Source organism: Lasioglossum baleicum, chromosome 1 (genome assembly GCF_051020765.1).
Source record: "Lasioglossum baleicum chromosome 1, iyLasBale1, whole genome shotgun sequence".
Lineage (NCBI taxonomy): Eukaryota > Metazoa > Arthropoda > Insecta > Hymenoptera > Halictidae > Lasioglossum > Lasioglossum baleicum.
The window spans coordinates 13240625-13267133 of NC_134929.1; the positions used below are offsets into that span (position 1 = coordinate 13240625).

The 26509-nt window shown below is 42.3% G+C and overlaps 2 protein-coding genes and 1 long non-coding RNA gene across 6 annotated transcripts in view; 1 reads left to right on the plus strand and 2 right to left on the minus strand.

The window, feature by feature from the left end:
- The window catches only part of LOC143214037 (receptor-type guanylate cyclase Gyc76C), a 118254-nt gene extending 102851 nt beyond the window's left edge, over positions 1 to 15403 (minus strand). For both annotated transcript variants that reach the window (XM_076434587.1, XM_076434568.1), the window contains exon 1: positions 15264 to 15403. The gene's annotated coding sequence lies outside the window, so the exon portion shown is untranslated. The remainder of the gene's footprint in view (positions 1 to 15263) is intronic.
- Positions 894 to 3253, plus strand: LOC143214111 (uncharacterized). The gene is made up of 4 exons (XR_013010100.1): positions 894 to 2042; positions 2350 to 2489; positions 2658 to 2797; positions 2955 to 3253. It is a non-coding gene; the product is annotated as an uncharacterized LOC143214111 (long non-coding RNA).
- Positions 15404 to 16193: 790 nt separating the features above from the next.
- Positions 16194 to 26509, minus strand: part of LOC143214056 (guanylate cyclase 32E) — a 32231-nt gene continuing 21915 nt past the window's right edge. For 2 of the 3 annotated variants that reach the window (XM_076434628.1, XM_076434610.1), the window contains exons 8-23: positions 26025 to 26170; positions 24937 to 25090; positions 24574 to 24664; positions 21571 to 21779; positions 20797 to 20979; positions 20619 to 20723; positions 20477 to 20548; positions 20086 to 20251; positions 19812 to 20019; positions 19595 to 19729; positions 19418 to 19530; positions 19150 to 19301; positions 17741 to 17839; positions 17502 to 17646; positions 17304 to 17402; positions 16194 to 17085 (exon numbers count right to left, since the gene is read on the minus strand). In XM_076434628.1, coding sequence (XP_076290743.1) covers positions 16331 to 17085; positions 17304 to 17402; positions 17502 to 17646; positions 17741 to 17839; positions 19150 to 19301; positions 19418 to 19530; positions 19595 to 19729; positions 19812 to 20019; positions 20086 to 20251; positions 20477 to 20548; positions 20619 to 20723; positions 20797 to 20979; positions 21571 to 21779; positions 24574 to 24664; positions 24937 to 25090; positions 26025 to 26170 — 2832 coding nt within the window. In that variant the 3' untranslated portion in view covers positions 16194 to 16330. The remainder of the gene's footprint in view (positions 17086 to 17303; positions 17403 to 17501; positions 17647 to 17740; positions 17840 to 19149; positions 19302 to 19417; positions 19531 to 19594; positions 19730 to 19811; positions 20020 to 20085; positions 20252 to 20476; positions 20549 to 20618; positions 20724 to 20796; positions 20980 to 21570; positions 21780 to 24573; positions 24665 to 24936; positions 25091 to 26024; positions 26171 to 26509) is intronic. The other variant, XM_076434619.1, reaches the window with a different exon arrangement.

A 26509-nucleotide genomic window follows, 5' to 3' on the forward strand; every position in this document is an offset into this window, starting at 1 on the left:
TCGCGCCCCGGCACCGACCAAAAAGACTGCTAGACTTACGGGAGATCGTGTCACTCAAATAATTTGGTGTTTTCTCATGCTCTTTAGGATATATTGTAGCTGGATTAAGAAACAGAAGGCCACTGAGGAGATTCTCGTCGCATGAAATGTTCTCCATTCTCCGACGAACGTATGCGAATTACACAGATATTTCAGACGATGTTTTGGTGTTGGTTTTTAAGGTTCTCCAGGAAACGGTGGAGAAAGAGACAGAGAGAAAATTAAGTCAGTTTTGCGAAGTTCGACCGAGTGCTAATCATGTCTTGGCCAATTTGTTTCTTGGATGAAATAAAGATAGCGCGAATTAGTGGGATTAAAAAAGGATAGTCAAGTCGGTGCAGAATTAATCCTGTTTTTGCGTACCAGTCTTATCCCTTTACGAACGAATATACCGTCCTCATGGCAATAAAAAGTTATTCCGAAATAAATGTTTCTTTTTCATTTACTTTTCGCATTTAACAGTTCAATACATAAGGCTACCCCTTTAAGCCTGCAGCATCGAATTCTAGAAGATATCAACCGATATTTAACATATTAAATGAAATATTTGGAAGCATTTTCAGCTTCTTGGTTAGTGACAATCTGCTTTCAATAACAATTTAATTTCTGCAATTTCACGTTCCATGACAACCGACCAAATATATTAATATGGATAGGAGCCACCGAAAATTAGTTTAATTAGTTTATAGTATTATCTCGTTACTAATAAATCTACTTTAATCATTGCAGTCAATGCTGTCGAGCATTACAAGTGATATTGTCGGATAAATAAGTAAAAAAATTAATTTTCTGTTTCCTACTAAGAATTTCAATAAGAACAATTGAATTTTGTCATTGCATGTAGATAATTATAACAGAATATTTTTTGTTCAAGAATCATTATTTTATAAATAACGCAATAATTTTCAAATTAATTTTAAATTCCGATACTTTTTTAGAATATAATAGTAGTTACCCTTTCATTTTTCCTACATCAAATTTCCTACAACTATCGATTATAAAAAGTAACTATTTTCCAACCAATTACAGAATGGATAATGTCAGAATTCTACTCTATTTACATAGGTAGAAAGCGTACATAACCTATCGTTTGGATAACCTATCAAACTAATTCATATTTTACATAATAGAAAGAATAGAAAAATTCAAGTAATATCAAATAAATTCTTACATTTGGGTGTTGCGACAGGTCTTGAGAGTTTCAGACAGCATCTTAGCAGAGACGTCACTATTTCCCAAGCAATTACAGAATGGATAATGTCAGAATTCTACTCTATTTACATAGGTAGAAAGCGTGCATAACCTATCGTTTGGATAACCTATCAAACAAATTAATAATTTACATAATACATAGAAAGGAAAGAAAAATTCAAGAAATATTAAATAAATTCTTACATTTGGGTGTTGCGATAGATAAATTTCTTGAGAGTTTCAAACAGCTTCTTAGCAGAGACGTCATTTTCAGGGAAAATCTTCTCCTTACCACACACAAGCTTGAAGCTGACTTTGACCATAGACAACACAAACCATTAACCTTTCGAGCCTTTCTTTAAAATATTTTCATGAATCATTTTTATGAAGCAATTTATTCAGGGTGTACCAAAAAAATAAAGTGTTATAAGCTATTTTCTTAGAATCTAATAAAGACATCGACTCTCTCTTCACTTATTCCTTGGTTTGTAGCTGTAGCTTGGATATGTATTATTGTTTTGTGACTGCGTCGACGGTATACGTAAAGAAGGACAGCGCATGTAAATACGGACCGCTCGCGCCCGGCCGAAAACTTAGGGGCAATCGCCGATCATCGGTCGTCAATCATCAGTGATAATCGCTCGCAAGGACCGTGGGTTTATTTCAATTTAGATCAAGAAAGTCAAAGTGAACGCACGCAAATACGTGTAGATACGTTTCGTCGTCTCCGAGCCACCCTTCTGACCTTGTTAACCGCGTAGTTCGTGACCGAGATGCAGAAAATATAGACGTAAAGCAGGAACTGTTACATGGTAAGTACCGTTTCTGTGTTTCATCATTCGATGGAAATCAAGATTGTTTACGTTCATTTTTAAAAATTAATTATGTATTCAAGCTAGTTATTTATTTTTTATTGATTTAAATATATTCTCGAATCGTGTTACCTTCTCGCGATAATTTACTCTTGTATCGTGATAATCAATTGCATTTGAATTCGTGTCGTACGATAGAAATCAAGTTCGTTTAATTTCAAATTGAATTGTTTATTTATTATTAATTCTGATTTAGTTTCTGACTGTTTGTCAATTGTAATTAATGAATTTGCTCTTTCTGTTACAGATTCCGCGGGAAAGGAATTCATCGATCGAAACACCATATTCCTAGCCCAGGCCGATACTACTCGATGCTTTCGATAATCGAAAGCGTGACTTACGATTAGTGTCATGGCGCACTTACTTCAAGCAGGAGAGGATGTGAGCGTGAGTACAAATTATCTTTCAAATTAAACTGTGTTATCGAACATCTTATTTCACAAACAATGAAGAATTAATAAATATTCAATTTGAATTATTTATTTATTATTAATGCTGACTTAGTCTCTTCCTGTTTGTCAGTTGAAATGAATGAATTTGTTGTTTCTGTTACAGATTCCGAGGGGATAGTATCCATCGAACGAAAGACAATATTGCAGACCTAGATTGATAGTACATATTCGACATTATGCCATAATCGAAATCAAGACGCAGCGCATCGTGATTTCTTCAAGCAAGATAGGACGTGAGTGTGAGTATGTATCATACTAATTATATCCTTTCAATTAAACTGTGTTTAAATTGTAACAGTTAATAAATATTTAACTAGAATTATTTATTTCCTATTAATTCGGATTTAGTCTCCGACGGTCTATCTATTGAAATTAACTGAATTTATTCTTCCTGTTCCAGAGTCCTGAAGATTTTTAAATGTTTTGAGGCTGCTTACCTGGATGCTTAATGCTGCCTACCTTGATGATCAAAGACGACATCGATAGCTGAGAGCGAGGGCAACCTGTCATGCTTTCTTCAAGAGGGAGAGAATTAAATATTAAGATTTCTTCAGTATTGAATAGGGGTGTGCGAGATCCCGTCGGGACGGGATTTTTTTCGGGATCGGGACGGAATCCCGAAAATATCCGAGAATCCCGAAAATTCTCGAGAAAATTCTCGGGTAAATGAAATATTTCTGTAAAGATTGAAATTATATAAATAAATAAATAAATAAATAAGTGAAAATCTTTATCAGAATCATTTTAATCTCTTTTTGCTCGACAATTAAATTTTCATTAGCCTTTTCAATAATTAAATATTTGATTTGTAAATCAACATTAAATTTTAAATTCAAAGTGGAGCCATTTTTCAAGAATTCAAGAATATCAGCCCGTATAAAATCTAACAGATTCTTTTCGTTAGGATTTTCAAGATATTAAGATTCCCTGTTCGTTGCTTGAATCCTCTCGCGTACCCAGGTGCTACTCGAGAGGGTGAGAGCAACGGGTACATGGAATATTGTTTTTTAATCGTATGTGTGGCGACTGACAATGGTTAGTGCATCGTGCACGACGTATTTTCCCCTCGTGTGTGTGTGTGTTGTTAGGCAGTGGAATTGCGTAGGTTGTTCAAACTACATTCGGTACCGCATATTCCTGTCGATCTGTGACATGCTACATGTATCTTCGTGGAATATGCGCGCGCGTAGCTTTCTCAATTCATTAAAAATAATGTGCAGTATCCAGAATGACGCGTAATTTAATTACCAATACAGCTGTTATGTATTTCGATTTATCTCGCAATTATCACTGCCATTGTCAGTCGATTTCAGGAAAACTGGTACATACCTTAGAGTCTGCTTGTGATTCGAACGTTAGGGTGTCGGAGGCGTCCCGGGACGTTCTCTCTAGGTGTTAAGATGTTGCACCCTGGCGTCTGTGTGAAGATCGTGTTGTGAATGTGTTGGAGAGCTTGTGTTTTTGCCATTTTTTAAATATAAGGCTAGGTAGGTAGGTAGCTTATCTTCTTGGTGCGACTGTTTATTCTAAGTAGGTAGGTGCCGGGGCTGGCTACCGCTTTCTCTCTTTCGGGTAGGCCGCGATTCGTACGGTGGTCAGTTTCTGGAAGAGCTCGAAGTTTCGCCTCGAAGCTAAATCGTACGAGGCATGACCTTCGAATTGATGCTTCGTGCTCGATTCTTCCTGGTCGTGTAGCTTTTCGCGAACGCGGACGCGGACGCGCGCGGATTAGGGTTTCGAAAGGTTGCGCACCTGCTCGATTGCTCCAGCGGAACAATCGGCTTATCTCGAAACTTATATTTCGTCTCGGAAGTCGTCGATCGTTTTCACTGCGAGCACGTTTAGGGTTTCAGATGTTTGGTGGACCGTCGAAGAAAAAGAAGAGGCTATATGCCGAACTCTGTCGAAGTAGCCCCGACAAACTGCCATTCAAGGGGGCAACTATGATGGCCTCGCATCTTCGGATGCGAAGTCATTTCATTACTACCTTGTCACTGTACTCGTCTGTAGAAATAGTAGTAGTAGTAGTAGTTAGTTGTATACATGGTCAGGCCTCGCCGCCCCAACCATCAGCGGAGATGGGCACGTCCGCGATTTGCAGTTGCGTTGCTAAAAAACTACGCGTGTTGCATTACTCGTTTTTGAACAGATATCAAAGGTAGCGTTGCAGAGATACTCGCGATTTTCATGAAATTTAATATAGATTGTTTAGAGTGTAGCGTTGCGAATGAAATAGTCGCGATTCAGATTACATTTCATTTTGATTGCTGCTTGAAGCAATATTTAAACAGTAGCAATTTTGTAAGAGTTTAAAGTTTGTATATTTGTTTTGCAGAAAATGTAGAGTAATCTTTTGGATTCTCTATTCTTTGAATTAGCGTTGCGAAGCAGCGCCTTTTTCAGGCGCCCAAGCTTCAGCTGCAACGATCCACTGTAAAAGTGGTTGCAGTTGATACGGCTGCCGGGTGCGGTGTAGGCATTCGCGATTTCGAGTAGAGTTGCGAGGAAAATACCAACGCGTTGTCTTAAGGCGGGATTAACGATTGTTCAACTATCGCGACTACGCGTATATTGGAAAACGCACCCAACAGATCAGATTCAATTATAAGAGTCGCGACCTCGTATTAGAGTAGAGAACTGACAGAACCAGTAGCGCACGGAGCATACGACCATTAAATTTCAGACATACTTTATATTACTTTAGAGTTTTTGATACCGTCAAAATGTGGAGCATACGCCCAGCGGACCACTACGTAGAGAAGAAACGTATTGGTACGTTCTGAGGCCGGGTTGCCATAAACAGTTAGCGCAAAATCACGGTGCACGTTACTACGTTCAACTCCCCGCGGTGTGCCATAACACAGGACTCGTTTGCCGTTCCAGCAATGGAACAAGTGTTTCCGCTGTCGTACGACAATACCTTACGCAAAAAGAAGACGTATCAAGTTACGTCACCTGTGGCGGTATGCACGACAATGACATGGTGACCATTGTATTAGCATCTAATGCGGTGCAAGCCATGGTGTTGGAGCGTGACTTACGATGGCGGAGATCACTGTAGTTTACCTGAACGTAGCGATGTATACCTTTGGCCATTTGGTGTTGTGTAAGCGCTAAAAGGTGGGAACGTACCATTGCGTTTCACCAGCATGTATGTGTTTTGGACTAACCCCCCACAACGTAGTGGTTCGATCGCGTTAGTAGACATACACGATGTGTATGTAAAGCGTATCGAACGCCTCGTCGCCCCGTAAGGTAAAAGACGAGGTATCTTTACGTTAAGTGCAGTAGTTTTATTCGATGGAAGTTAGTGTTCATCGCGCCGTGCAAAACTGCCTTTGCGAAGCCCGAATCTGTAACAATATTCGAAGTATAATCCCTTACTCGCGTGTACTGTCACAATTCGAAGAGTCGAATCGCGTTAATGTTAGACGTTTTTCAATATGCAAGTGGTAGAAAATCCCGTCTTCTAGAGTCGCGATAAATGAATTGTCGTACTGCACCCTGACAAGACTGCCGCTGACTACTCGCAGCCGGTATGGGTGCCCTTTTGAGTAACCAATTTTTCTCGGGATCGGGACGGAATCTCGAGAATATCCGGGAATCCCGAAAATTTTCCGGGAATTTTCTGGAGAATTTTCGCGATTCCCGGATATTCTCAGGATTCCGTCCCTATCCTGAGAAAAATTCCCGTCCCGACGGGATTTCGCACACCTAGTAAAAACACCCCTAGTAAAAAGAAATTAAAATGCACGGGAGTTTTTTATATCGAAATTAATAAATTAGCGTCGCGACAGATAATGCACTACTCGCGTTTGTTTCGAGGTGTTTCTTATTTATTATTTCTAGATTAGAATTGCGAAACAATGATTCGGCTTGACTCTCCCTCCCCCCCATAAATTCAAGATAAAAATTGTTTGCCTCAGTTACAAGCAAGAGGAGCCAGGTAGAAATACTTTCTTCTTTTCATGATTTCAATAAGCTGAAATTAATCCATTAATATTTTCAAATATTTTTAATCTGTTCACTGCTTTAAGTTGCACAGACTCATTTTTTTCACAGATTCATGAAATCCGCAGTCTAGTTATGATAAAGATTTGCTAGGATTTTCATTTTCTGGATGAGGATGTAGAGATAGCTCTCGTTTCGATCGAATAACGGAGCACAAATGTGTGCGTTAACATTCATGATCTAACAAAGGTTGATAAATCATGTTGTCTGAAGTAAAAGGCGGGCGTCTTACCGAGACGTCGCGAGCTGTAGAATAGGATTTTGTCACTGATTTACAAGGAGGACTGGCTAAGGACACTCTCGGGTAACCGAAAAAGTTCTCTGTTATCGGTTTGCACGCGGTTATCACATTCCTGCCGCGCCGTTCGCGTTCTCATCCCCGTTCATTGTTCTCGCTCTTTCTTGTGGGTACGAAATCGATAAACATACATACTTCGACTCCAACACGAAGTCGCACCGCGTGTTTCCGAATTCCTGTGGCGTCGCGATACGCCTCGTAAAAATAGCCGCGTCTCGGTCAAATAGAATCACGTTATCGCTCCTAGGAATGTCGGTGAAACGTACCATCGGTTCGACGAAGAACGTGAGGGAAACCAAGGAAAAAGGTTCCGTGAAATAACACGACGAGCTCGGCGTTTACAATCTAATTGCTCGTGGATCTCCAGCCTGCTGGAAGTAATCTTGTTTACAGGGCAAAGTTAAGAGGCCTAGCAGTGTATTTACTTACACCGAACTGTTTGATCGCCGGTTGTTACGTGCGCTAACCGCGATTGATAGTGAAAGCGTTCTTTATCAGCGGAGGAACGCGCAAATACCTGTCGATATTTTTTCGCGACTTGCGGCCGTCCAAACAAACGATTTACGATCGCATCGTCTGCGGTATGCGAAGCACGCTCGCCTGCTCTCTCGAATCTAGAAAATTTCATCAGAGAACACTATTATTCCCGGGCACGGCCCTCTCTCGTCTCGATGGAATAAAAGTTCCTCTCTCTCTCTCTCTCTCCCTCAGAGCTCGCAAGTCCCCTATCTTGCCCAATTAATTTCTCGGCCGAGTTCGTTTGTACTACCTCTCGTTCTCCCGCTATCTTCCTATAAATTTTCCAACGATAAAATTCCTCCTCCGATTTTCGAGGTTCCAAAATACCGCGAAGAACGGTCGCGTTCTTCAATGGGATTTCCGGTACGCGAATTATCACTGTCGAAAGATGTATTCGAAACGAGGAAAAAAGACAACGACGAAAGAAGAAACGGTAGAAATATCAATTGGCGTGTGTACACAACGACAGTTAGCAACAGTGACGTAGCCGACGACGCACAGAAGCAGGGATTGGCTGCTAAAACAGCTGCTATCTTATCTTTTTCCCCGTGAGTGTCGACACTCGCCGAGCGCCGCGTAAAATTTACCATACAAATGTGTAATTTCCGACGAGCTTCATTTTTCTCCGTGCAGGACGGTTCGGGACGGTTCGAAACATCCACCTTGATGCTTCAACCCTTCCTCGAGCTCGTGGCTCGTTGGGGAATGCCGTCAACACATTGGAAAGTTATCGAAAACGGCTTATCGATAAGCACCGATGCGTATCGGAGCTGCCACTTATGTAAAGACAAGTGCTTTATCGGTGTGGAAAACAGTCGGGAAATGGAATTTTAATTACCCAAACTGTACTCTTTTTTCCAAGATAGATTCCAACCTAACGAGAGTCTGGAATTCTTTTAGATTTTAGATGTTTGAAGCCAGGCTCCTAATTTTATGGATTTATTGCATGTTTACTTTTGCTGGATTGACGAATTGTCTGATGAGATATTGATCTTATTCGATTCGATAGAATCTCTACAAGAATATATCTGTTGTGGATGTGCTACTGTTATGTTTAATCCTCTGCGGTGTTAGCAATTTGCCGTTTCGTTTCACCTATACTCTATCCACAAGAGAACGGACTCGTTCTGCGCAGCCTTCTGAGCTGATCTAGATGGTGGGGACGCAGCGAGCCTATCATCTCTCACTCCACTACCCACTCCCCATTTTCTTGAACCAATTAGGGCAAAGATGCGCAGCGAAGAACGTAAACTGGTCGTTATGCAAGTCCGTTCTCTCGTGGGATGCATTAAAAGGTGTTTCATTATCGCCCATCAGCACTAAACCTACCATCGCACCAGTGGTGATTGACTGTAACTAAAACGTTCACTGTATAACTAAGTTTTACATTATTTTCTAAATACCCCCCCCCCACGATATATGTATATGTAATTCTTCGCTTTACTATTAAACTGTGTACCACCGGTCAAATGACCCATTTTAATTTTTTATTTTGCAATTATTGAAGTTATTATATAAAGGTGTTTTTATGGGAATTGATTGAATAAATTTTTGGATTCCAGTATACATATATATTAATATAAATTTGCACAAAATGTAAATAAATTTAATCTTGTTATTTTTATGAATACTATACATAACATTCATCTTTGATGGTCGGTAGGTTCGGTTTTAAAAATAATCAAAAGCTCCACGTCAACTCGAGATTCACTAGCAAGAACAAAATGTGATGTTGAATCAGATTGTACATAAGACTACGGAGGGTACCTATACCATGGGACACTAAGGGTTTCAATCCGTTACTTCGTATTCACTGTCTAAGAGTTCCAATTCTTAATCAGAGCGTTTTATCTTATATCAATAAGGAAAACCAATGGCAGATACACAGATCTAATTAAAGCAAACCTTCGAACGCAGATAGCAGAGAACAAACTTTCTTCTCCTTTTCCGGTGAGCGAATGGTTCGAATTCATAGACACGCCGACGTGCTCGTTAATGTGTATCGTAAAGTACAATGCCCAAGCGGTAAATCGAACGACAAAGCATTTCTTTTCGAATTTAGAGTCACGGGGAACACGTGGTAGGCAGATTCGATTCGATCGAACGCGTTAATTGGCCATTGTGCTGTGTAGAGGCGGCTCGAAAGGTGGTTCGAAAGAATTCAGGTGACAACCTTGACGGTGCCTAACTTTGATCGGAGCAGCTAGCCGATCATTCGCGTAATCGTTCCGGCTATTTATAATGGTTCGCGTTTTCCGCGTACTCGAGAGCAAGCGGTCGGTCGCACGCGAGCGAATCGCCGCGTCGCGTCGCGTCGCACCGCTTCGGGTCGCGCGCCGCGAATCGTGTCGATGGAAATCAGGCTAAATGACAACGAGACTGAGGAGTCACGATCGAACGTGTCGAACCGCGAACGAGTTTATTTTCAGCCTCAGTCTAACAATAAGCTCGAGCATACCTTATGTAAAGCGTCACGGGTGTGCGTGGACAACGGGGCGTTCGTGATCCGGCAGGTGCCTGAGCGTTTATGGAAAGACGCGACGCGACGGCTGCGGGGCTAGGAGAAATTCCGTCGAGTGGGAAATTTCCGAACCTCGCTGAAATTTTCACCTCGGATCATCGTCATCTCCCTACTACCTGCTACATCTTTCTCTCTCTCGCTCGCTTTCTCCGCGTCGTCGTTGTGTTTCTCTCTGTCGTTCTACCGAGAGACGCTTATCGCGATTATCCCCTCCGGCGCGTTCGAGCAGCGACGATGTAATTGCCGGCGATCAGAGCCGCTCCTTTTCGTTCCAGTGATGACGACGAGCCGCGTAGATTAGCATTCCCGTATCGAAATTTTACCGCTCTCGACGTTATTGTTCTACGGACGGATGAGGACAATTCCGAGTCTATAAATAGAGAACGCGGCTGGCGGAACGGGAACCGAATAAAAGTACGGAGAGGCCAACGCGACGCGTTCTCTCGCTCGTCGCTAGCGCGCGCGTCCGAGCGTGAAGTCGCAATAACGCGATTAGTATTAACCGTCCGAGTGTCGCGGGTCTCCGTAAAAATCTGCTCGAGCAGTGCTGAGCGATCTCCTCGCGCTTCTTTTGATTACAAATCGAAATTCTGCTAGAGCTACTTGGAAAAAGATCGAAAGAATTTAGACCCTTGGATTTTCGGGGAGGTCCGCTGAATCGGCGAGATGGATCAAAACAGCGAGAAGAGGATCGAGGGAAAAGGAGAGGAGAGACGAAGGAGAAAGCTCGAGAGCAGGATGGTCGGGTTCTCTCGTCCGTCGCAATTTGTTTTGGTCGTATTCGTCGGGCCGGCGTAGTCGTCGCGCGGAGTAATTGTACGCGTCACGTGTGTCTGTCCGTCTGCCGCTAATGACGGATCGTTTTGCAACATTGCTCCCGGTCCGACGTTCAACAACATCGTTCTCAGGAGGCAGATACACCATTTGAAAATTGCGGCGCCCGCTTGCAACCTGTATAAACAATCGGCCATTACCCACCGTTATACGATAATCGTGCTTGACGTCAAATATTAAATGATTTCGCTGCGTGAATCAGGCTGTTTAAATTGTCCGGCTTGATTGAATGATGGCCGCTCCTCTAAGTTGGCCGACAACCACTTCACCGTAAATAAGATGGTACCCCATTCTGTACATAAGAGTCGCCTCGTTATACAGGGTGTTCGGTTCTTGCCGGTTCTCGTCTTCGAACATCTTCTCTCAGATGTTTCTCATTCTTCCCTTCATTCTTCCCGTACATCCCTGGAAGTTCGTTTGTAGTCGCTGGTCCATAGCGGCCGTTCGATAACTATCAGTTTTTGGGGCTTTAGGGGCGGTCTCTTCAATTGTACACTCGTTATTTCCACCATTAGAAGGCTTGACTCTTCACCGTGATCACAGTACGCATGCGTGACTAATAAGCATGAGTTAGAGGGCGTTCCTATCGGGCAGTTATCAAATTGGAATTTTCTTGAACTAGAATCACATACGGTTTAGTGGAATTATATTGTAGATAGTGGAAATTTTAGATCTCTTTTAGCAAATTTTCGCAAAGCATGAGAGCAGGGGGCGTTCCCAATGTCCGCTTAAAGGGCTCGTTCTTATCGAGCGACCGCTTTACGCCAGAAACCTGTTCGTCCCGTTGCGCAATGTTCACGATCGTTTTCTCTCTCTCTGCCTATCTCGGACCGAACATTCGTTTGCTCCACGCGCAGTTTGCAAAGGATTCCGACCACTAAATTGCGCAATAAATTCAGAAGTCGTTCTCGTATTTGCACGACTGTTTCGCGGCCGAGCGCGGCCCGTACCGCTCATACCGCGCTATCACGTGCCACGTTGAAGTGCACGTAACGAGACGTGCGAATTAAAGTAACGAAGAGTTTAGTTGCCCGTCGAACCGGCAACGGATGTAGTTACAGTTTTCGTGATCGGCGACTCGCAGCGGGATTATAAATAAATGTAACTGTACCGGACCGGGAAAGGAAAGGAACGCGATCGGTATGCGCGTCGAAACAAAAGGGAACGTTGCTGGTTCGTCGACGTGTGTCCCTCTAACGTCAGACTTTCTATCGGCGATTTGCGACGCAAATAATAAGCCGGTGTGTTTGAAAAACTACCGTTAACTATGCGAACAGAGTTGCCGCGAGGCCCCTGGAACACCGCAACCGGACTATCTTCGAAGCAAACGTGTTGTTACTTGTTATTCAGGGATCCTCGACTTTCGATTGATGAAGTACATATGTATGTATGCGGTTAGGAGCAAAACTGATCACACACACTTTAAATCAGAATGATCAGAATCAAACTTTTTTATGAATGGATCAAACGACTTCCATCTCTCTGTAAGGCTAGATGAATTAGTTTAGTAAATGACGTCTAAAAGATATGTTGAAAAAATACATTTGGTCGGAATTGTGAAAAACAATATTAAAAATTGATTTTAACGACTTTTTTTAGCTTTTTTATAAACGATCAAAAGTGGTAAAAAGGTCAAAAATCTTGACAAATTGCAGTTTTTACCACTTTTGATAGTTTATATCTCGTAAACCAATTAACCAATTTCAATGAAATTTTCAGAACGTATATAATTTATACAAGTTGACCAAACTAAAAAAGCCCAGCTAAAAAAGTTGTAAAAATCATTTTTTACTATTGTGTTTCACAATTCCGACCAAATGCATTTTTTCAACATATTTTTTAGACGTCATTTACTAAACTAATTTATCTAGCCTTACAGAGAAAATGAAGTCGTTTGGTCCATTCATAAAAAAGTTATTCTGATTTAAAGTGTCTGATCAGTTTTGCTCCTAAGTGTATGTATTCACTAACGCAATGATTCCACGTTTGTTCGGTGAATTTTTACGCTGTGGGGGCCGGTTTAGTTTAATGTTGGTTTAATCTCTCGGACGATAATCTTCTTATTTGGGACTGTATGCTGATAGTTTCGAATCACTTGTGTCCTCTTTCTGTACAATTGTACAAATTTTGGTTTGCAGATTTTCTGCTTGCTTTCTATTTCGAATGAAACCAAGCTGTTCCAATAACTACGGATTGTTATGCATTTACAAGTTACAAAAATTCCCAAGAGTTAATAGATTCTAATACTCAATAAAATTTAGTGTGATTTTTGTGCCGCAGTAAGGAGCTCCTCCTTCACTTTAATGTACGTGATGCTGAGGGCTAAATTTGTTGATTAAAAAAGCAAGAGAAGTTTCTTTTTATATGTTTATTGTATCGAAGTAAGTGTCTAGATGGTAATAAAACTTTCCCCTATGAAATTCGAAGCAATATAAAGAATGTTGTACAATCATGTGAACAACAGTCTTTTGGTGATCGAGAAAGAAGAAAAATGGTTTTACTTTTACCTTTTCTGAAGAATGTTTTTTCAAATCCTGAGACTATAAAAATATGAGAATGATTGACAATTTTGTTTGCCCCGCCAACGAGAATACATTTCTCATTGAATTATATAAAAATTGATTCAGGACAAAATATTTATTTTTACGTAATTTAATCTGATTGGGAAAAAAATAGCGCAGTATAACGTACACTCGCAGTAATGGGTACATTTACCCTATAGTCGCGAGTCGCAAGTAACTGAGAGAAATATAAAGGAAAAGATATGCCGAATTCAGTCGGCGTTCGATGTGTTAATCGAACCACGAATCAGAAAGTTCAGACGCGGTCGACTTTGATGGACATTTTCTAATTTTTCACGACGATCGGCGATCTCGTCGAGGGTCAGAGTCGTGTGGTAGACCAGATAATACCGGAGACGCGTGCAATCACCGCTTTCTCCAGTCTACTGTTCAATTAATTCGTTCGATGTTAATAATTTAATGGATCTCGGTGCGTTATCGTTGCCGTTCCATCACGCGTCGCTCTCGTGCGTTACTTCAACCGCGGAGCCATTGCACTCGCGTGCGTGAACGAGATCCACGAATACCACGAAATTATCGCGAACCTTCATACTTGGTTCGAGATATCATGCGTCCAGGAAAAATGTTCAATCTTTCAACTTCGCTGTTCTGTTTGGTTCGCGCGTCAGAACTGTTGTGCGTTATGACTTGCATCTGTTAAAGGGGGAAATAGGCTGACAGTCTAAAAAAGGTAATATTGCCACCGTCTTTCTACAAAAATTGGCCTACTTTTTCAATGATTCTATTACTACGGAAATATTGAACAGTATTTCCCTAAAATTTTGGGATATCTTCAGTTGCTTGTTGGAATTTTAAAAATAATGATCTGTGGTATAAAATGGAGACCTCCTGATAGAGCCCACAAAACAGAGAAAGGCAAAATGTTTTTTTTTTTTTTTCAAATTGTCAGTCTACTTTCCCTCTTGAACGATCTTTCGTATTCGTTTTAGTTTTGATAATGAACCTCTTTATTTCAAGTAGAAGTACTCAATTTACACATGATCGAATTCACGACAGATCGATTGCTTAATTAGGATACACATCGCCGGGTAGAAGTTCGTGGCTACATTTTTCGAAGCTTCCAATCGTCAGGCTGTTCATATATTACTCTATAAGTGGACCGGCTTAAGTACTAACGTGCCGGCAGTACACAATACTGTTTAACGTTGAACCAGCGGGGCTATTTTGTACGGAGGAGGATGGTCGAAAAAGTCTTTTCCACCTTCTCGCAGAGAATCACGCGTTTGTCCTTGCGAGTTCGTCCGCGATCGGAGAACCGACTGACGCGTTAAATTAAAGATAAATTGACTAGAGACATGCACTTATGTCGAATAAAAAGCACGAGCCTTCTTGATTGTCTAAGCTAATGCGTGGAATTGTACCATTTGCTCTGGTACGCTATAAATAATGTATAAATACACATCTATTGTGTTAGGTAGCTTCGTTTTGTACGTACGGTCTGGCTTTGGTACATGATCGTGCTACTGCGAGCGAGGGAACGAAAATCGTATGGATTCTTTTCCTCTGTAGCGTCGCGTCGCGTTTCGATCCCCACCGTCTCGTAACATAATCAATCACAAGCTATAGCGAAGATAAAGTATACTTCTCTCTTGTTTGCGTCTCCTGCAAGTCGGAGGACAAAATAATACGAATCAAGTAGACAGTATTTCTTATTAATTGGCTGAGATAAAAAGAAGTAGGTATTATTGACCAATAGTGATACTGACAAGGAAAACCCGTAGTTCCTACTGCCCCAACGCGACGCTACAGAGAAAAACAGTTCATTCATCGGCCAACAATCCGCGATCGAATTGATCGCGTTGCCGGAAGTTGCGAAACGTGATTGTCGAGTCGGTCGATCGTAGAAATGAAACGGCTGTTATCGAAGGTACAGAGAGCTAGACGTCTCGAGTGTTCGCCATCTGGGAGCACTAAATCGAAGGAAATTCGTAACAAGTGTCCTACCTCTTTGTCCGTTCAAAGGAGCATCGGTCGGCACGTGAACAGGTTCACACGTAGGACGAGCGTTCCCGACGCAGCTCCCGTTCATTGCAGACAACACAGCACTTGGCAACACTCCACCACGCACTTGCTCACTCTTATCACACTATCATTGGTCTCGATCCGTGAGCACCGATCCGGCCGTCGAACCGGAAGCCATCGTGGTCTCGGGACTGGCGTCGGGAGACGAGAACGGTGCATCCATGCCTGCACGGGGACTAGCAGTGTAGCAGTAGTACTGGCACTCTAATCCAATCGTCGCGTTGCAATCGTCCTAGGTTGAAGATCAGCGGCGTGTTGGCGTCCCTTCTTCGGTTGATCTGCTCATTGGACTGCGCCGCTCACTTCTGCCAGTATTACTGTGGGTTAGGTCTCAATCAAGTCTCAATCGGGTGTCAGGTCTCAGGAATCAGGTTCCAATCTCTCATCAATCTCTTGTCGCGGGTTCGAGTCCCAATTGTGTCCGATTTCCTCTTTTTTCTGCACTAGTATTCTAACCCGATAGTCCTTCGGGGTAGCAGATGAGCGTTATGGCGGTGATCCATTCGTTGATCTCGTCATTGAATTCCTAGACTAGCTATTTACTTGGTCTAGCTACTAGACTAGCAATGCTCTTTGACCCAATCGTTGAGTTAGCAGACAAGTGGCGTCCCTTCAGTTGATTTCTTCTTTTAACTACGTTACTACGCTCTTCTACTAGGTCAGGATCAGCGTTCTATGCCTCTGGAGCTGCTAGACTAACAATGCTAGACTAGCATTCTAATCCAATCTTCTTTCGGAGTAGCAGATAAGTGGCACATAACGTCTCATCTGGTTATCTTCTCGTTAGACAACGCCGATTTTTCTCTGGCACTTGAAGATGAACGCCTTACTCCTGGTGCTGCTGAACGAGCAGTCCTAAGTACTTTAATGGAATTGTCCTTCAGGCTAGTAAATATGTTGCACAATAGAGATCCATCCATCGATTTCCTCTTCAAGTTGCGTATCTAACAGTTCAAGGACAGTGTGCTACACTTGGAATTGCTGGACTTCTAATCCACTCGTCCTCCGGGGTAGTAGATGAGTGGCGTGGTAGCGTCCCACCCGTCAATCTCCTCATTAGACTGCGCCGCTCTCTTCTGGCAATTCAAAATCAGGGTACTATGTCTAGGACTACTGGGAGCAGACCTACAAGCTGTCTGCGCGATCCCAGGTCCCAGCCTGAAGCTCTTAGCCCCAGCTCTAGGAAAGTAGCACTCGTTCCCTATTACCCAATTGTTCGTCGCAGTCCGTGCTTCTGCTTGCAACCGTCTCGCATCCTTCGCGTCAAGCTGCGCATCCTGATCGCACAGCTTCTCCACGCAAGGACACGAGTTACTCGATGATCTCCAGCTCTCCATGCAAGACGATCTGATCGCGCAGGACATCTTAGGCTTGCAGGGACTATTATCCACGATTGATTCCAGTTGACTGTTAGTGCGTGAACATTTTTGGTCCAGCTGGTCCGAGCTGGCGAAACGGAGCCGTTTAGGCGACTCGCTCGAACATCTGACGAACGTCGACCTCACCAATGACTTGTTCTTCAAAGAGCTACGAGGTATCAACGGGTTTCCGCTCTTCCGGCCGCACCTGCGATTGCCCCTCTCCGAGTTACGTTCTTCCCGCAGGATCGGATCCTCGCCGATCAGCCAGTAGGTCAAGCGCTCGCCCTTCCCTTTCATGGAAATCAGACCCCTCTCCACCACGCTGAATCCGCCCAGCTGGTCCAGCAGTTTTTTTGTCTCGCCGCTGCAGTGGATCTTCAACGCTGCAAGTGGTTCAAACATTTAAAGCTTAGCTGTAAAAGGATTATCACTTGCTTTCTCGAAAAAGACTGGGAATATTTGATAGGAACAGTTAATTAAAAATCGTTAAATATCGACAACAGCTACTGCTGCTGTTTTAAATGAACATTCTCAAAGGTAGAAGTAAATTACTACTCGGACTTTTTTTTCGAGAAACAAGCCGCACGATTGGAGAACTTACGCGATCCCGTAGACTCCATGCGACTGGCAGTGTTCACCGTGTCTCCGAACAGACAATAACGAGGCATTTTTAGGCCGACCACACCGGCGCACACCGGTCCTACAGGTGGAAGTAAAAGCGTGTTGTCAATTGTGATCGAGCTAGTCGTAAATCCGCGTTCGCGGCCGGGTTGTTTTCCCTCCGCGCTCTTGTACTCACCGGAGTGTATACCGATCCTTAGCTGCAGTTTATCGAGGGGCCTGTGCCGAATGGTGAACTGTTTAATGGCGTCTAGGAGGCACAAGGACATGCTGGCAATTTCTCCCGCGTGCTGAATGCCGTTCCGTATCGGCAGGCCACTTACCTGTTAAGAAACAAGTGATTTATCGCGTCGGCCGGTTTTAGTTACATCCGGGCACTATTTAGTATACGATTACGCCCGAGTTTTTAACGCTCACCACCATGTACGCGTCTCCGATAGTTTCTACTTTGTACACGTCGTAATTTTCTATCGTCGAGTCGAAGCAGGTGTACAGGTCGTTCAAGAAGTCCACCACCTGAAAATTATACAGTTCTTAACTTACAAATGCACTTTACAATGTTCTTTTTTTAAAGGTACGTGTCCATCTGAGAGTAACACTATGGCGCGAATCTCTCGTTACTCTCGGGAATCAAATTTGCCAGTGTACACGGTATTGGGAGTGCTAGCGGAGAGCTGTACGAAAACTCTCGGCGAGCGAACAGTAAATTCAAACTTGCAAATGGACACGTTCAACATTTCCCTCAGTGAGAAACTATCGGCTACATATACGAACGCCATTCGTTATATAGCTGAGAGTCTCCTAGTTAGTTTTCTCTACCATTATATATATATATACATAAATCGAACAATGAGCGGGAAAGTATGGTCTGCTGCATTAAAGACATTGCAACAATTGCAGCAAACCTTGGCGCATCCATTCTGTTTACGAGTATTTTTATAACTATCGAAATTCAGGTGAGAGAACTGCACGCATAAAATGTAAATGGGTGGTTGAATGACTCTCACGTCAATTTCCGAGAGCAAAAAATTTCTGGAGTACTCTCAAACGGACACGCAAGTTGAGAATACTCTCGAGAGCAACTATCAACAGAAACTCTTAGATGAACACACGAATCTTAAGACAGATTCGAGAATATCATCGCATTCGGTTCCAGCTAACTTTTTACGTATTTCATCAAATTGGTTCCCACCTCTTTTCATAATTGTAGCAATTACTACATTCTCGTGTGTCTGTAATTATAATAATGTCTGTAATAATCAAATTGTCATTTGAGTACTGAATTTGTGGCAATTCAACTAAATGAAGAGCTGCTGTATTGGGGATATCAGAGAGACTAATGCATCTACACGAAATATCACACACATTAAAAGTAAATATTTAAAAATTATTAATTAGGGCTTTGAACGGTCCTAAGCATCGTCAATTATACAGGGTGAGTCGCGAAAACAGAACACCTGAATTTCTCCGTTGGTATGAAGGATAAACGAATGTTTCAAAAGTGATTGAAACCGCTCAAAAGGGGGCAATATGATGAATTTTTTTTCGTCATATCAAGATCATCGTCGGTTGTCCGGGGGTTGGCCCTTCACAGAATGCGTCTATGCACCGTACTGATACGAATACGTCGAATGTTCTGACGGGAGGTCAATAAAAATATTTAAAATTTTTTTCTTCAGAAATAGAGGCATGAAAAACGGCATAAAAGTGTGTGAATATTTGTTCACTGTCTGTTATGGTCTGCGAGGGGATGATTTATCCTTTGACGTACAGAAGCGGCACGAACCAAATGCGACGAAAATCTCTTATTTGGTCGATCGACTTGCCTGCAAAGGCGTGCTTTCGGCGGACATAGAGGTGAAGCCAACAATGTCACTGAAGTAAATGGTAACGGAATCGAAGCTCTCCGCCTCGACTTTGTGTCCCCGTTTCAATTGCTCGGCAACATAGCGTGGCAGCATCTCGTAGAGCAAAGCGTCTGAAAGGGGCGAGTCGACAAGTTGTGGAATTAGAAAACAACGAGCAAGAATCTAAATGCGAATCGAAGGAAAGCCATCGAACATCAGAGAGAGAGAGAGAGAGTGAGAGAGCGACCTGTTTTCTTCTTCTCTTCCGTCAGTTGATCCGTTCGTTCATCGACAAGAACCTCCAGGTTGTTTGCGTACTTCTCCATCATAGCCATCATGTTATCGAAGATGTTTGGCTTCCTGAAACACCGTTTCCCATTACGAAAACAGAATTTCACAGAGACGAATTTAATCGAAAACTCACATCCCCTTTCTGAGGGGTCGCAGCTTGTTTCTGATGATCTTGAAGTCAGGACGGGTCTCGGGGTCCTCGGACCAGCACTCTATTAAACAATCTCTCACGAAATGGAAACAGTTCTCTAGCTGATCCAGCGGTGGCCTGGGATAATCGAATGAAAACAGAGTTGCTGACAGGGTGGAAGCGAGATTCGAGTATGTATATCGAAAGTTTTAAAACTCACCTGAACGGTTCTACCGTCGGCTCCCTCGCGATCACTTTCTTCAGGATCTCCGAATCAGAGAGCTCTGTGATCCCGAAGGGTCCGTGTCGGCCTTGAAGTTCGTACAAAACGATTGCGAACGAATAAACGTCTCCCCTCTGATAGTCCCTAGCCGTGGGCTCCTGGGTTCTCGTGGATCGCAGCATCTCTGGAGCTCGGTACAGCAGAGCTGGGGAAAATCGAGGTTATATCGAGAGGAATCTGTTGAGTGATTCAAGCCGAAGATTCACCGTACCATGGTATTTTCTCATGACGTCGCACGGCTCACATTCCGCGTCCTTCTTGAACTCGTGCAGCCCGAAATCCGCCAGCTTTACGACCCAACGGGAGTCGACCAGGCAGTTCGACGTACTCAGCGAGCCGTGATATTTGATGACGGACTCGTGGAGGTAGATCATGCCCTGTAAAACAGGCGGAACTTTTGTCCTCGTTAACGTTCGATCGGGACGATTGAATGAAATTCGCGCGAACAAGCGTCTTCGACGGATGAAATTCGTTGGGAGGAAACTTTTTCGAGCGTTTTTATCGTGGAAGTTGTTAGAGCGTTTCTCGCGAAGGGTTTACGATCCGACATAGTCTTGAATCAAATTTCCAGGGACGATGAGTTCGATCGGGGCGTTGCTTACTCGAATGATGTCGCCCACCAGCGATGCCATGAACATGTTGTCTAGCTTCATATCTTCGTTCTCCAGAATGTCCTGCGAAAAAAAGGAAGAACGGTCGAGAAAATTGTTGTTTCGTGTGATTGTTAGTTATCTCTGTGGTTACCTTGAGACTGCCCCGAGCACAATATTCGACCACGATGCAGATGTTCGGTGGATCGGTGCATGCACCGATGAAAGCGTTCAGGTTATCGTGTCGCAAGTCACGCATCTGGAAACAACGTCTTTCAATTTTGCATATCTACCCGGGGATTCATTTGTGATCTCATCGGACCAGCACTTACCACTTTCAGCTCCTTCTTCATCTCCCGCGTTATCTCGATCGATTTCTTCCGAACCTTCTTCACCGCGAATATGCGACCCTTGTAGACGCCGATTTGCGTGTAAATCATGGAATAACGAAAGTCGGCGTCCGGATTCGAACTTAGGGAGACCTGGCTTGTACGGACGATTGGCTGGGTCATTGGCTGGACAGAAAATCGAATTTCAGATTTCCTCCCTCATTTTCATACGTTTGCTCAATCCTCTCGCGATGATGTTAGAACGTGTTACAATGTGAATCGATATTGACGGATAAATTGTGAATTTTATACTGCAGCTGGTTATAATTAGATTGTGGGAATGTTCATTCAAAATGTTATAATAAGCTGATAACTGAATTCGGGACCTCTACATTTTCTTGAACAGAATTATCGATTATAATTATACGATTAATAATTTTCAATTGAAATATGCCCCATTTGATTCAATAATTTGTTTGCCATATAACAAGTTTACCGAAACATTATTTGTCTCTAAATCTCGTCTCATTCCATGATCAGATTAGATTTGCAATCAGCAAGCAGGTCGATGTAAGACAAGAATTTGTTTCGAACGTGGAGCAGTCGCATCTTTTCCATTTTGGTAGAAAAATCTTGGGAATCGCGAAGATCTTTGGCGAATCGGATGACGGGAGTGGAAGAAGAAGAGTCGAATAACAAGGGGTAATGGCACAGAGACGGGGTGGAAAGTTAGAGAGAGAGACAGAAAAGTTAGAACGTGTGTAACCGAGTATTTACCTTGGAATTGCATTTGGCAGGCGCCTCGTTGACTACCGGCGCCGACTCGTCCTTTTGCTCCTTGATCTGGATGTCTTTGTAGTTCACCTTCCAAAGCAGTGAGTCCAGTTCCTGTTCGTACCGCCAGTTCCTGTATAGCACTAACAGCACCGCGGCGATAATCAGCAGGAACCCTCCAGCGATCCCTCCGACGATCTCACCGGTATGGGCTAAGAAAATCGAACGTGAATCGACGAGAAAACGATTTCGTTGGACCGGACGCGATTGATCCGATTCACAGTGGGGTATTTGGCAAGAAATGTCGGAAAAAAGTCGTAAAATTTTTTATGTCCGACGTAGTTAAAGGTCTGAAGAATAAGGCTACACCTGTGAAGTACTCTACTTACTTTCAAGTGTTTCAAGTACTTAGGTATACGGGGCACTTTCGCACAGAGTTCATTTCGTGTTAGCATCTAAATTAGTATAGTTATTAATATTTGAACATAATCGATCATTTTGTAAGTTTTTTTACGATTATAAATCTTCATTGACGATTTTGTTATACTATTGAGTAATATCCGGTACTTTTTTTGGTGTCGTTACATTTGATAAAAGTTTGTGATAATAATGCAAAAAGAATTTTTTAAATAAATATATATTTATATAATATATACAGTTAGGAGCAATACTGATCACAAACACTTTACATCAGAATAACTTTTTTATGAAAGGACCAAACGACTTCAATATCTTTGCAAGGCTAGATGAATTAGTTTAGTAAATGACGTCTAAAAAATATGTTGAGAAAATGCATTTGGGATTGTGAAAAACAACAGCAAAAAATGATTTTTTCGACTTTTTTAGCTGGGCCAATAACGAAAATCTAAGAGATGTGTTTGGTCAACTTGTATAAATTATATATATAAAAAATTATAAATTATATATATATTAATTGGTTTACGAAACCACTTTGTTCGTAACTGTATATCAGAGTAGGGCAATAATCAACTAATATTTAAAAATGTCTAATAGTCTTCTTGAATGTTAGTCATAGCAAAATAGTCATCAATAAAAACTTTTTGATTAGTTAGCGATAACTAAATGGCAAATAGTTAGTCACAGCTCTAAGTAATCGTTAGCTATTGCTTATTAGTGAATTAGTAGTTAATGATCAGTTATCAATCTTTAGTCATCAGTTTTTGATTAACATACATTAATATTATTAATTGGTTATCACTAACTATTCAAAAAGTTTTGATTAATGACTATTTTGCTATGACTAACATTCAAAAAGACTATTGGACATTTTTAAATATTAGTTGAGTATTGTCCCACTCTGCTGTATATAAGTAATTTTGATTTTTTAATTGTTAAAATGCATCGTTGATTTCATAATGTTATAGCTGATATTAAGACAAATTTAACGACCTACTATATTATACTAGCTTTTGCCCGCGGCTTCGCTCGCACAGAAAACCGTTTAATGCCCTCGGAAATTGATATTGTTTCTCCATATAAAACCTTTTAACCCCCCATTCACCCCTATAGAGTTTTAATTTTATGTCATGCCGCAATCTTAGATTTCAAAACCCCTTTTCACCCCCTTAGGGGATCAATTTTTTAAAATGCCGAAATAGGTGTTTGATTAATTATATCAAAGAGCATTAAGACCAAGTACGAAGTAAATCCGACCACGAACAAAATATTCCTCATACAAACGTTGCAACCCCTTTTCACCCCCTTGGGGATTGAATTTCGAAATATCCTTTCTTATCCCTTGTATAGATCATAAGGGAAACCTCTGTGCAAAATTTCAGCTTTCTAAGTCCAGGGGTTTAGCCTGGGCGTTGATAGGTGAGTCAGGACTTCGCTTTTATATATATAGATTATGACCTTGAACCCATAAATAACGCTAAAATAGTTTTTTCCGACTTTTAGAGCAAAATACCCCACTGTGCGATTGTTCGTCGTGCTCTTCGAGCCCCACACATGTGATTTCTCTCTCTCTCTCTCTCTCTCTCTCTCTCTCTCTCTCTCTCTCTGCAGATTTAGGTCAGAGATGTTCTCGTCCCCTTCTCTTTTAATTGTACCCCCGATGTTCTCGAAATCGGCCGCAACCGTTGCGTAATCGGTAATCGCGCGCGGTTACGTGGTCGACATACGTATTGGATCTCAATTAAAGGAAACGAAAACGGTACCGCGGGAAGGGCGGAAGGCGTTCTCCTTTAACTGATTTCCATATGTAGATTTTGAAGGTCGAGAGCGGCTAACTTTATGATGCATATTTTACGAGCCGATCCAGAGAGAATTTACAGAACACAAGCTGCCCCGAGAGAAAGTTGACCAATGGGAATGATCGAATGTGGGATCAGTCTTTCACCCTGATCGTTGTAATCTTTCCTCGATGTTTCGATTTGCCCGGTATCGACACCTTCGCAGATCGGATTTTTGATGGGACGGAACTGGGACGCGTTCGATTGCTGTGCGAGATCTGTCGTTTCGATTTTGGGATACCGTGCATTGGCACGTCACGCTTGGATAATTCTTACAGTGCAGAGCTAGATGCATTTGTTTGGCGGAAAATTGGATCAGACAGGAAATGAAAGTTTGGTTTAGTACTACACAAAGCCTAGTTTCTCACAAATGACATGTCCAATATTAGATCAATGAATGTAGTCTTCAGGTTTAGCATACATTCTTTTAAGGTACAAAGATGATTTTGATCGTCCATTCTTTTTATATATTACGTAATGTTTGGTTAAAACGTAGTGATTTATCAACACGCAATTTATCGATGGTAAAACCACAAAATGCAAATGACAATCTTATAAAGGAAGAACGTGTTATTGTTAAAAATCGGACATTTCATATGCGACAACCTAATGTGAGGAAGCTTTGGGCGAAAGTGGGAGCTGTAAACCAACTTCATACAAATCGAGTTTTTAAAACACGTGTCGAACCAGGCAAAGCATCGCCAGCGATGTGGAACGACACGACCCGAGTTGAAGAATCGTCGATACGTACATGTGCATTTTTCCCCATGGTAGCCGCAATGAGGTTCCGCGATAGGTGGTCCATCGCCGACCCACGAAATCTCTCTTGTTAATCGAAGTTTCTAGAACGAGAGGAAATCAAGAGAATCTTCAAGAAGAACTTGTCCAACCAAAAAGGGATTGCTGTCGGCGAAAAATATGTGATTTTTGAACGAATGAAGATGAACCAAAAAACATTTTCATCATCAAACAGGCGCTGTCTAACTAAAGAAAAAATGTAGAAGTTATGCAGCTGGCTTGTCTTAGGTGGCTCACCCTGTATATTTGAATTTAATCTCATTGCATATCTAAAGTAGGATTTCGGAGATCCACCCAAAGGTTAAATATTCCTCACCATCGAGCGTCTTACCGGCAGGTTGGTGCCGTTCTCTTTGCCCACGAAGTACGCAATGGGATACAATCCATGTCCTTTCGCTGGCCGATTGTCCAGCGCAATCAGTGTGTAATTGCCTTCCGCATCGCCATTTTCGTCCATGTAAACCATGTATCTGGGGAAGACAATATATCTCGTAACAGCGCGGTGTACACGCATTAAAGTCGTCGTAAATTGCAGATGCGTTGTTTCTCGCCACACGTTCCGTTTCATTCGTTCCTTCTCCACATTCACGTCACCGTTATGGATAATTGACATCGCGGGATAAGGCGAAAGAATATTACGTAACGCACTCTTGATGGCATTGCTCGGCAGAAGGACGTCGACAGGATAGCATCGCGTCCTTCCTCATTATTAGACCGCGAATATTTATAACGAAACACGACGAAAGAGATGCGCGTGTTTACGGTTCAGAATTTTCATTTTGAACATAATTCCCAGCATAATTCATCCTCTAATCACTCTGCTGCTCTGTTCGCAAAGTTCTCGCGGGGAGATACGGGAATGACGGATCGCACCGTTTCCGTCTTCGCTGACCTCGTTACGACATCCCGACGGTAATTATTGTCTCGTTTCGAAAGTTTTTCTGCAGTCTGATCGATGTCTGCGATGCATTTCGGTCGGTTGCTTTATTTGTTTAAAGACAGTGTTTTTGTGACGGTAGTTCTTTGCACGCGCGTTTTGTTTCTGTGGTTCGAAAATACTGGAAAAATGGTGACATCAATCGATACTGTGTTGTCTTTAAAACTTCAAGCCTTTTTCCAAGTTTTTGTGAAATCTTTTTTCAATTCATTCATGATTATTTTCATTCTGGCTTTGTTCAATGAATAACCCCATAAGAGCACACACAATTATGAAGAAATTAACAATCATCGATCTAGTATAAATTAGTGTAAATTGTTAGCTTTAGAATTTATCTACAAAACATAATAATTTCCATAAGAATCCGCAGTTTCTCGACGTTACTTGTTTTTCTTAGTTGGATGAGTTAGATGCCTTAAAATATTTTGATAAACGGTGAACAAAAAATAGTAATCTCCCATACGTACCCCATGGCGCTGCGGTAATGGACGCCGTAAAGTGTCGCCACCATCTCCCTGCCGTTTCGCGGATCGCGATTCTCATCGAGAGCTTTCAGCAACGACCTCTCGTAGAGATGCACCGCGTCGTACAGATACGCCGTCTCCGGCACGATCTGCCTTATAACACGAAAAAACAAAGGGATTACGTTTGAAAATTGAGCACCGGTCCCCCGATTTCTGTAGCCCAATCGTGATCAAGCTCCCTTGGATCGGATTGAAACTCCGGGGGCGGAAAGATGCGCTCGTGGATAAGCCTCCCTCTTCCGAGACGATAGGAAAATCGAGCGGAAATTTGGATCTAGCGGAAACGCGACCGATGGGTTCCCTGGCGAGCCTCGTTGGATCGAAATTCCCGAGTCGAATCGCGTTAGAGCGAGATTAGGCTGATTTTGCGAAGATGTTGGATTCCTTAGCGAGTTCTCCGATTTACTGATTCTTACATTTGGCTTAGT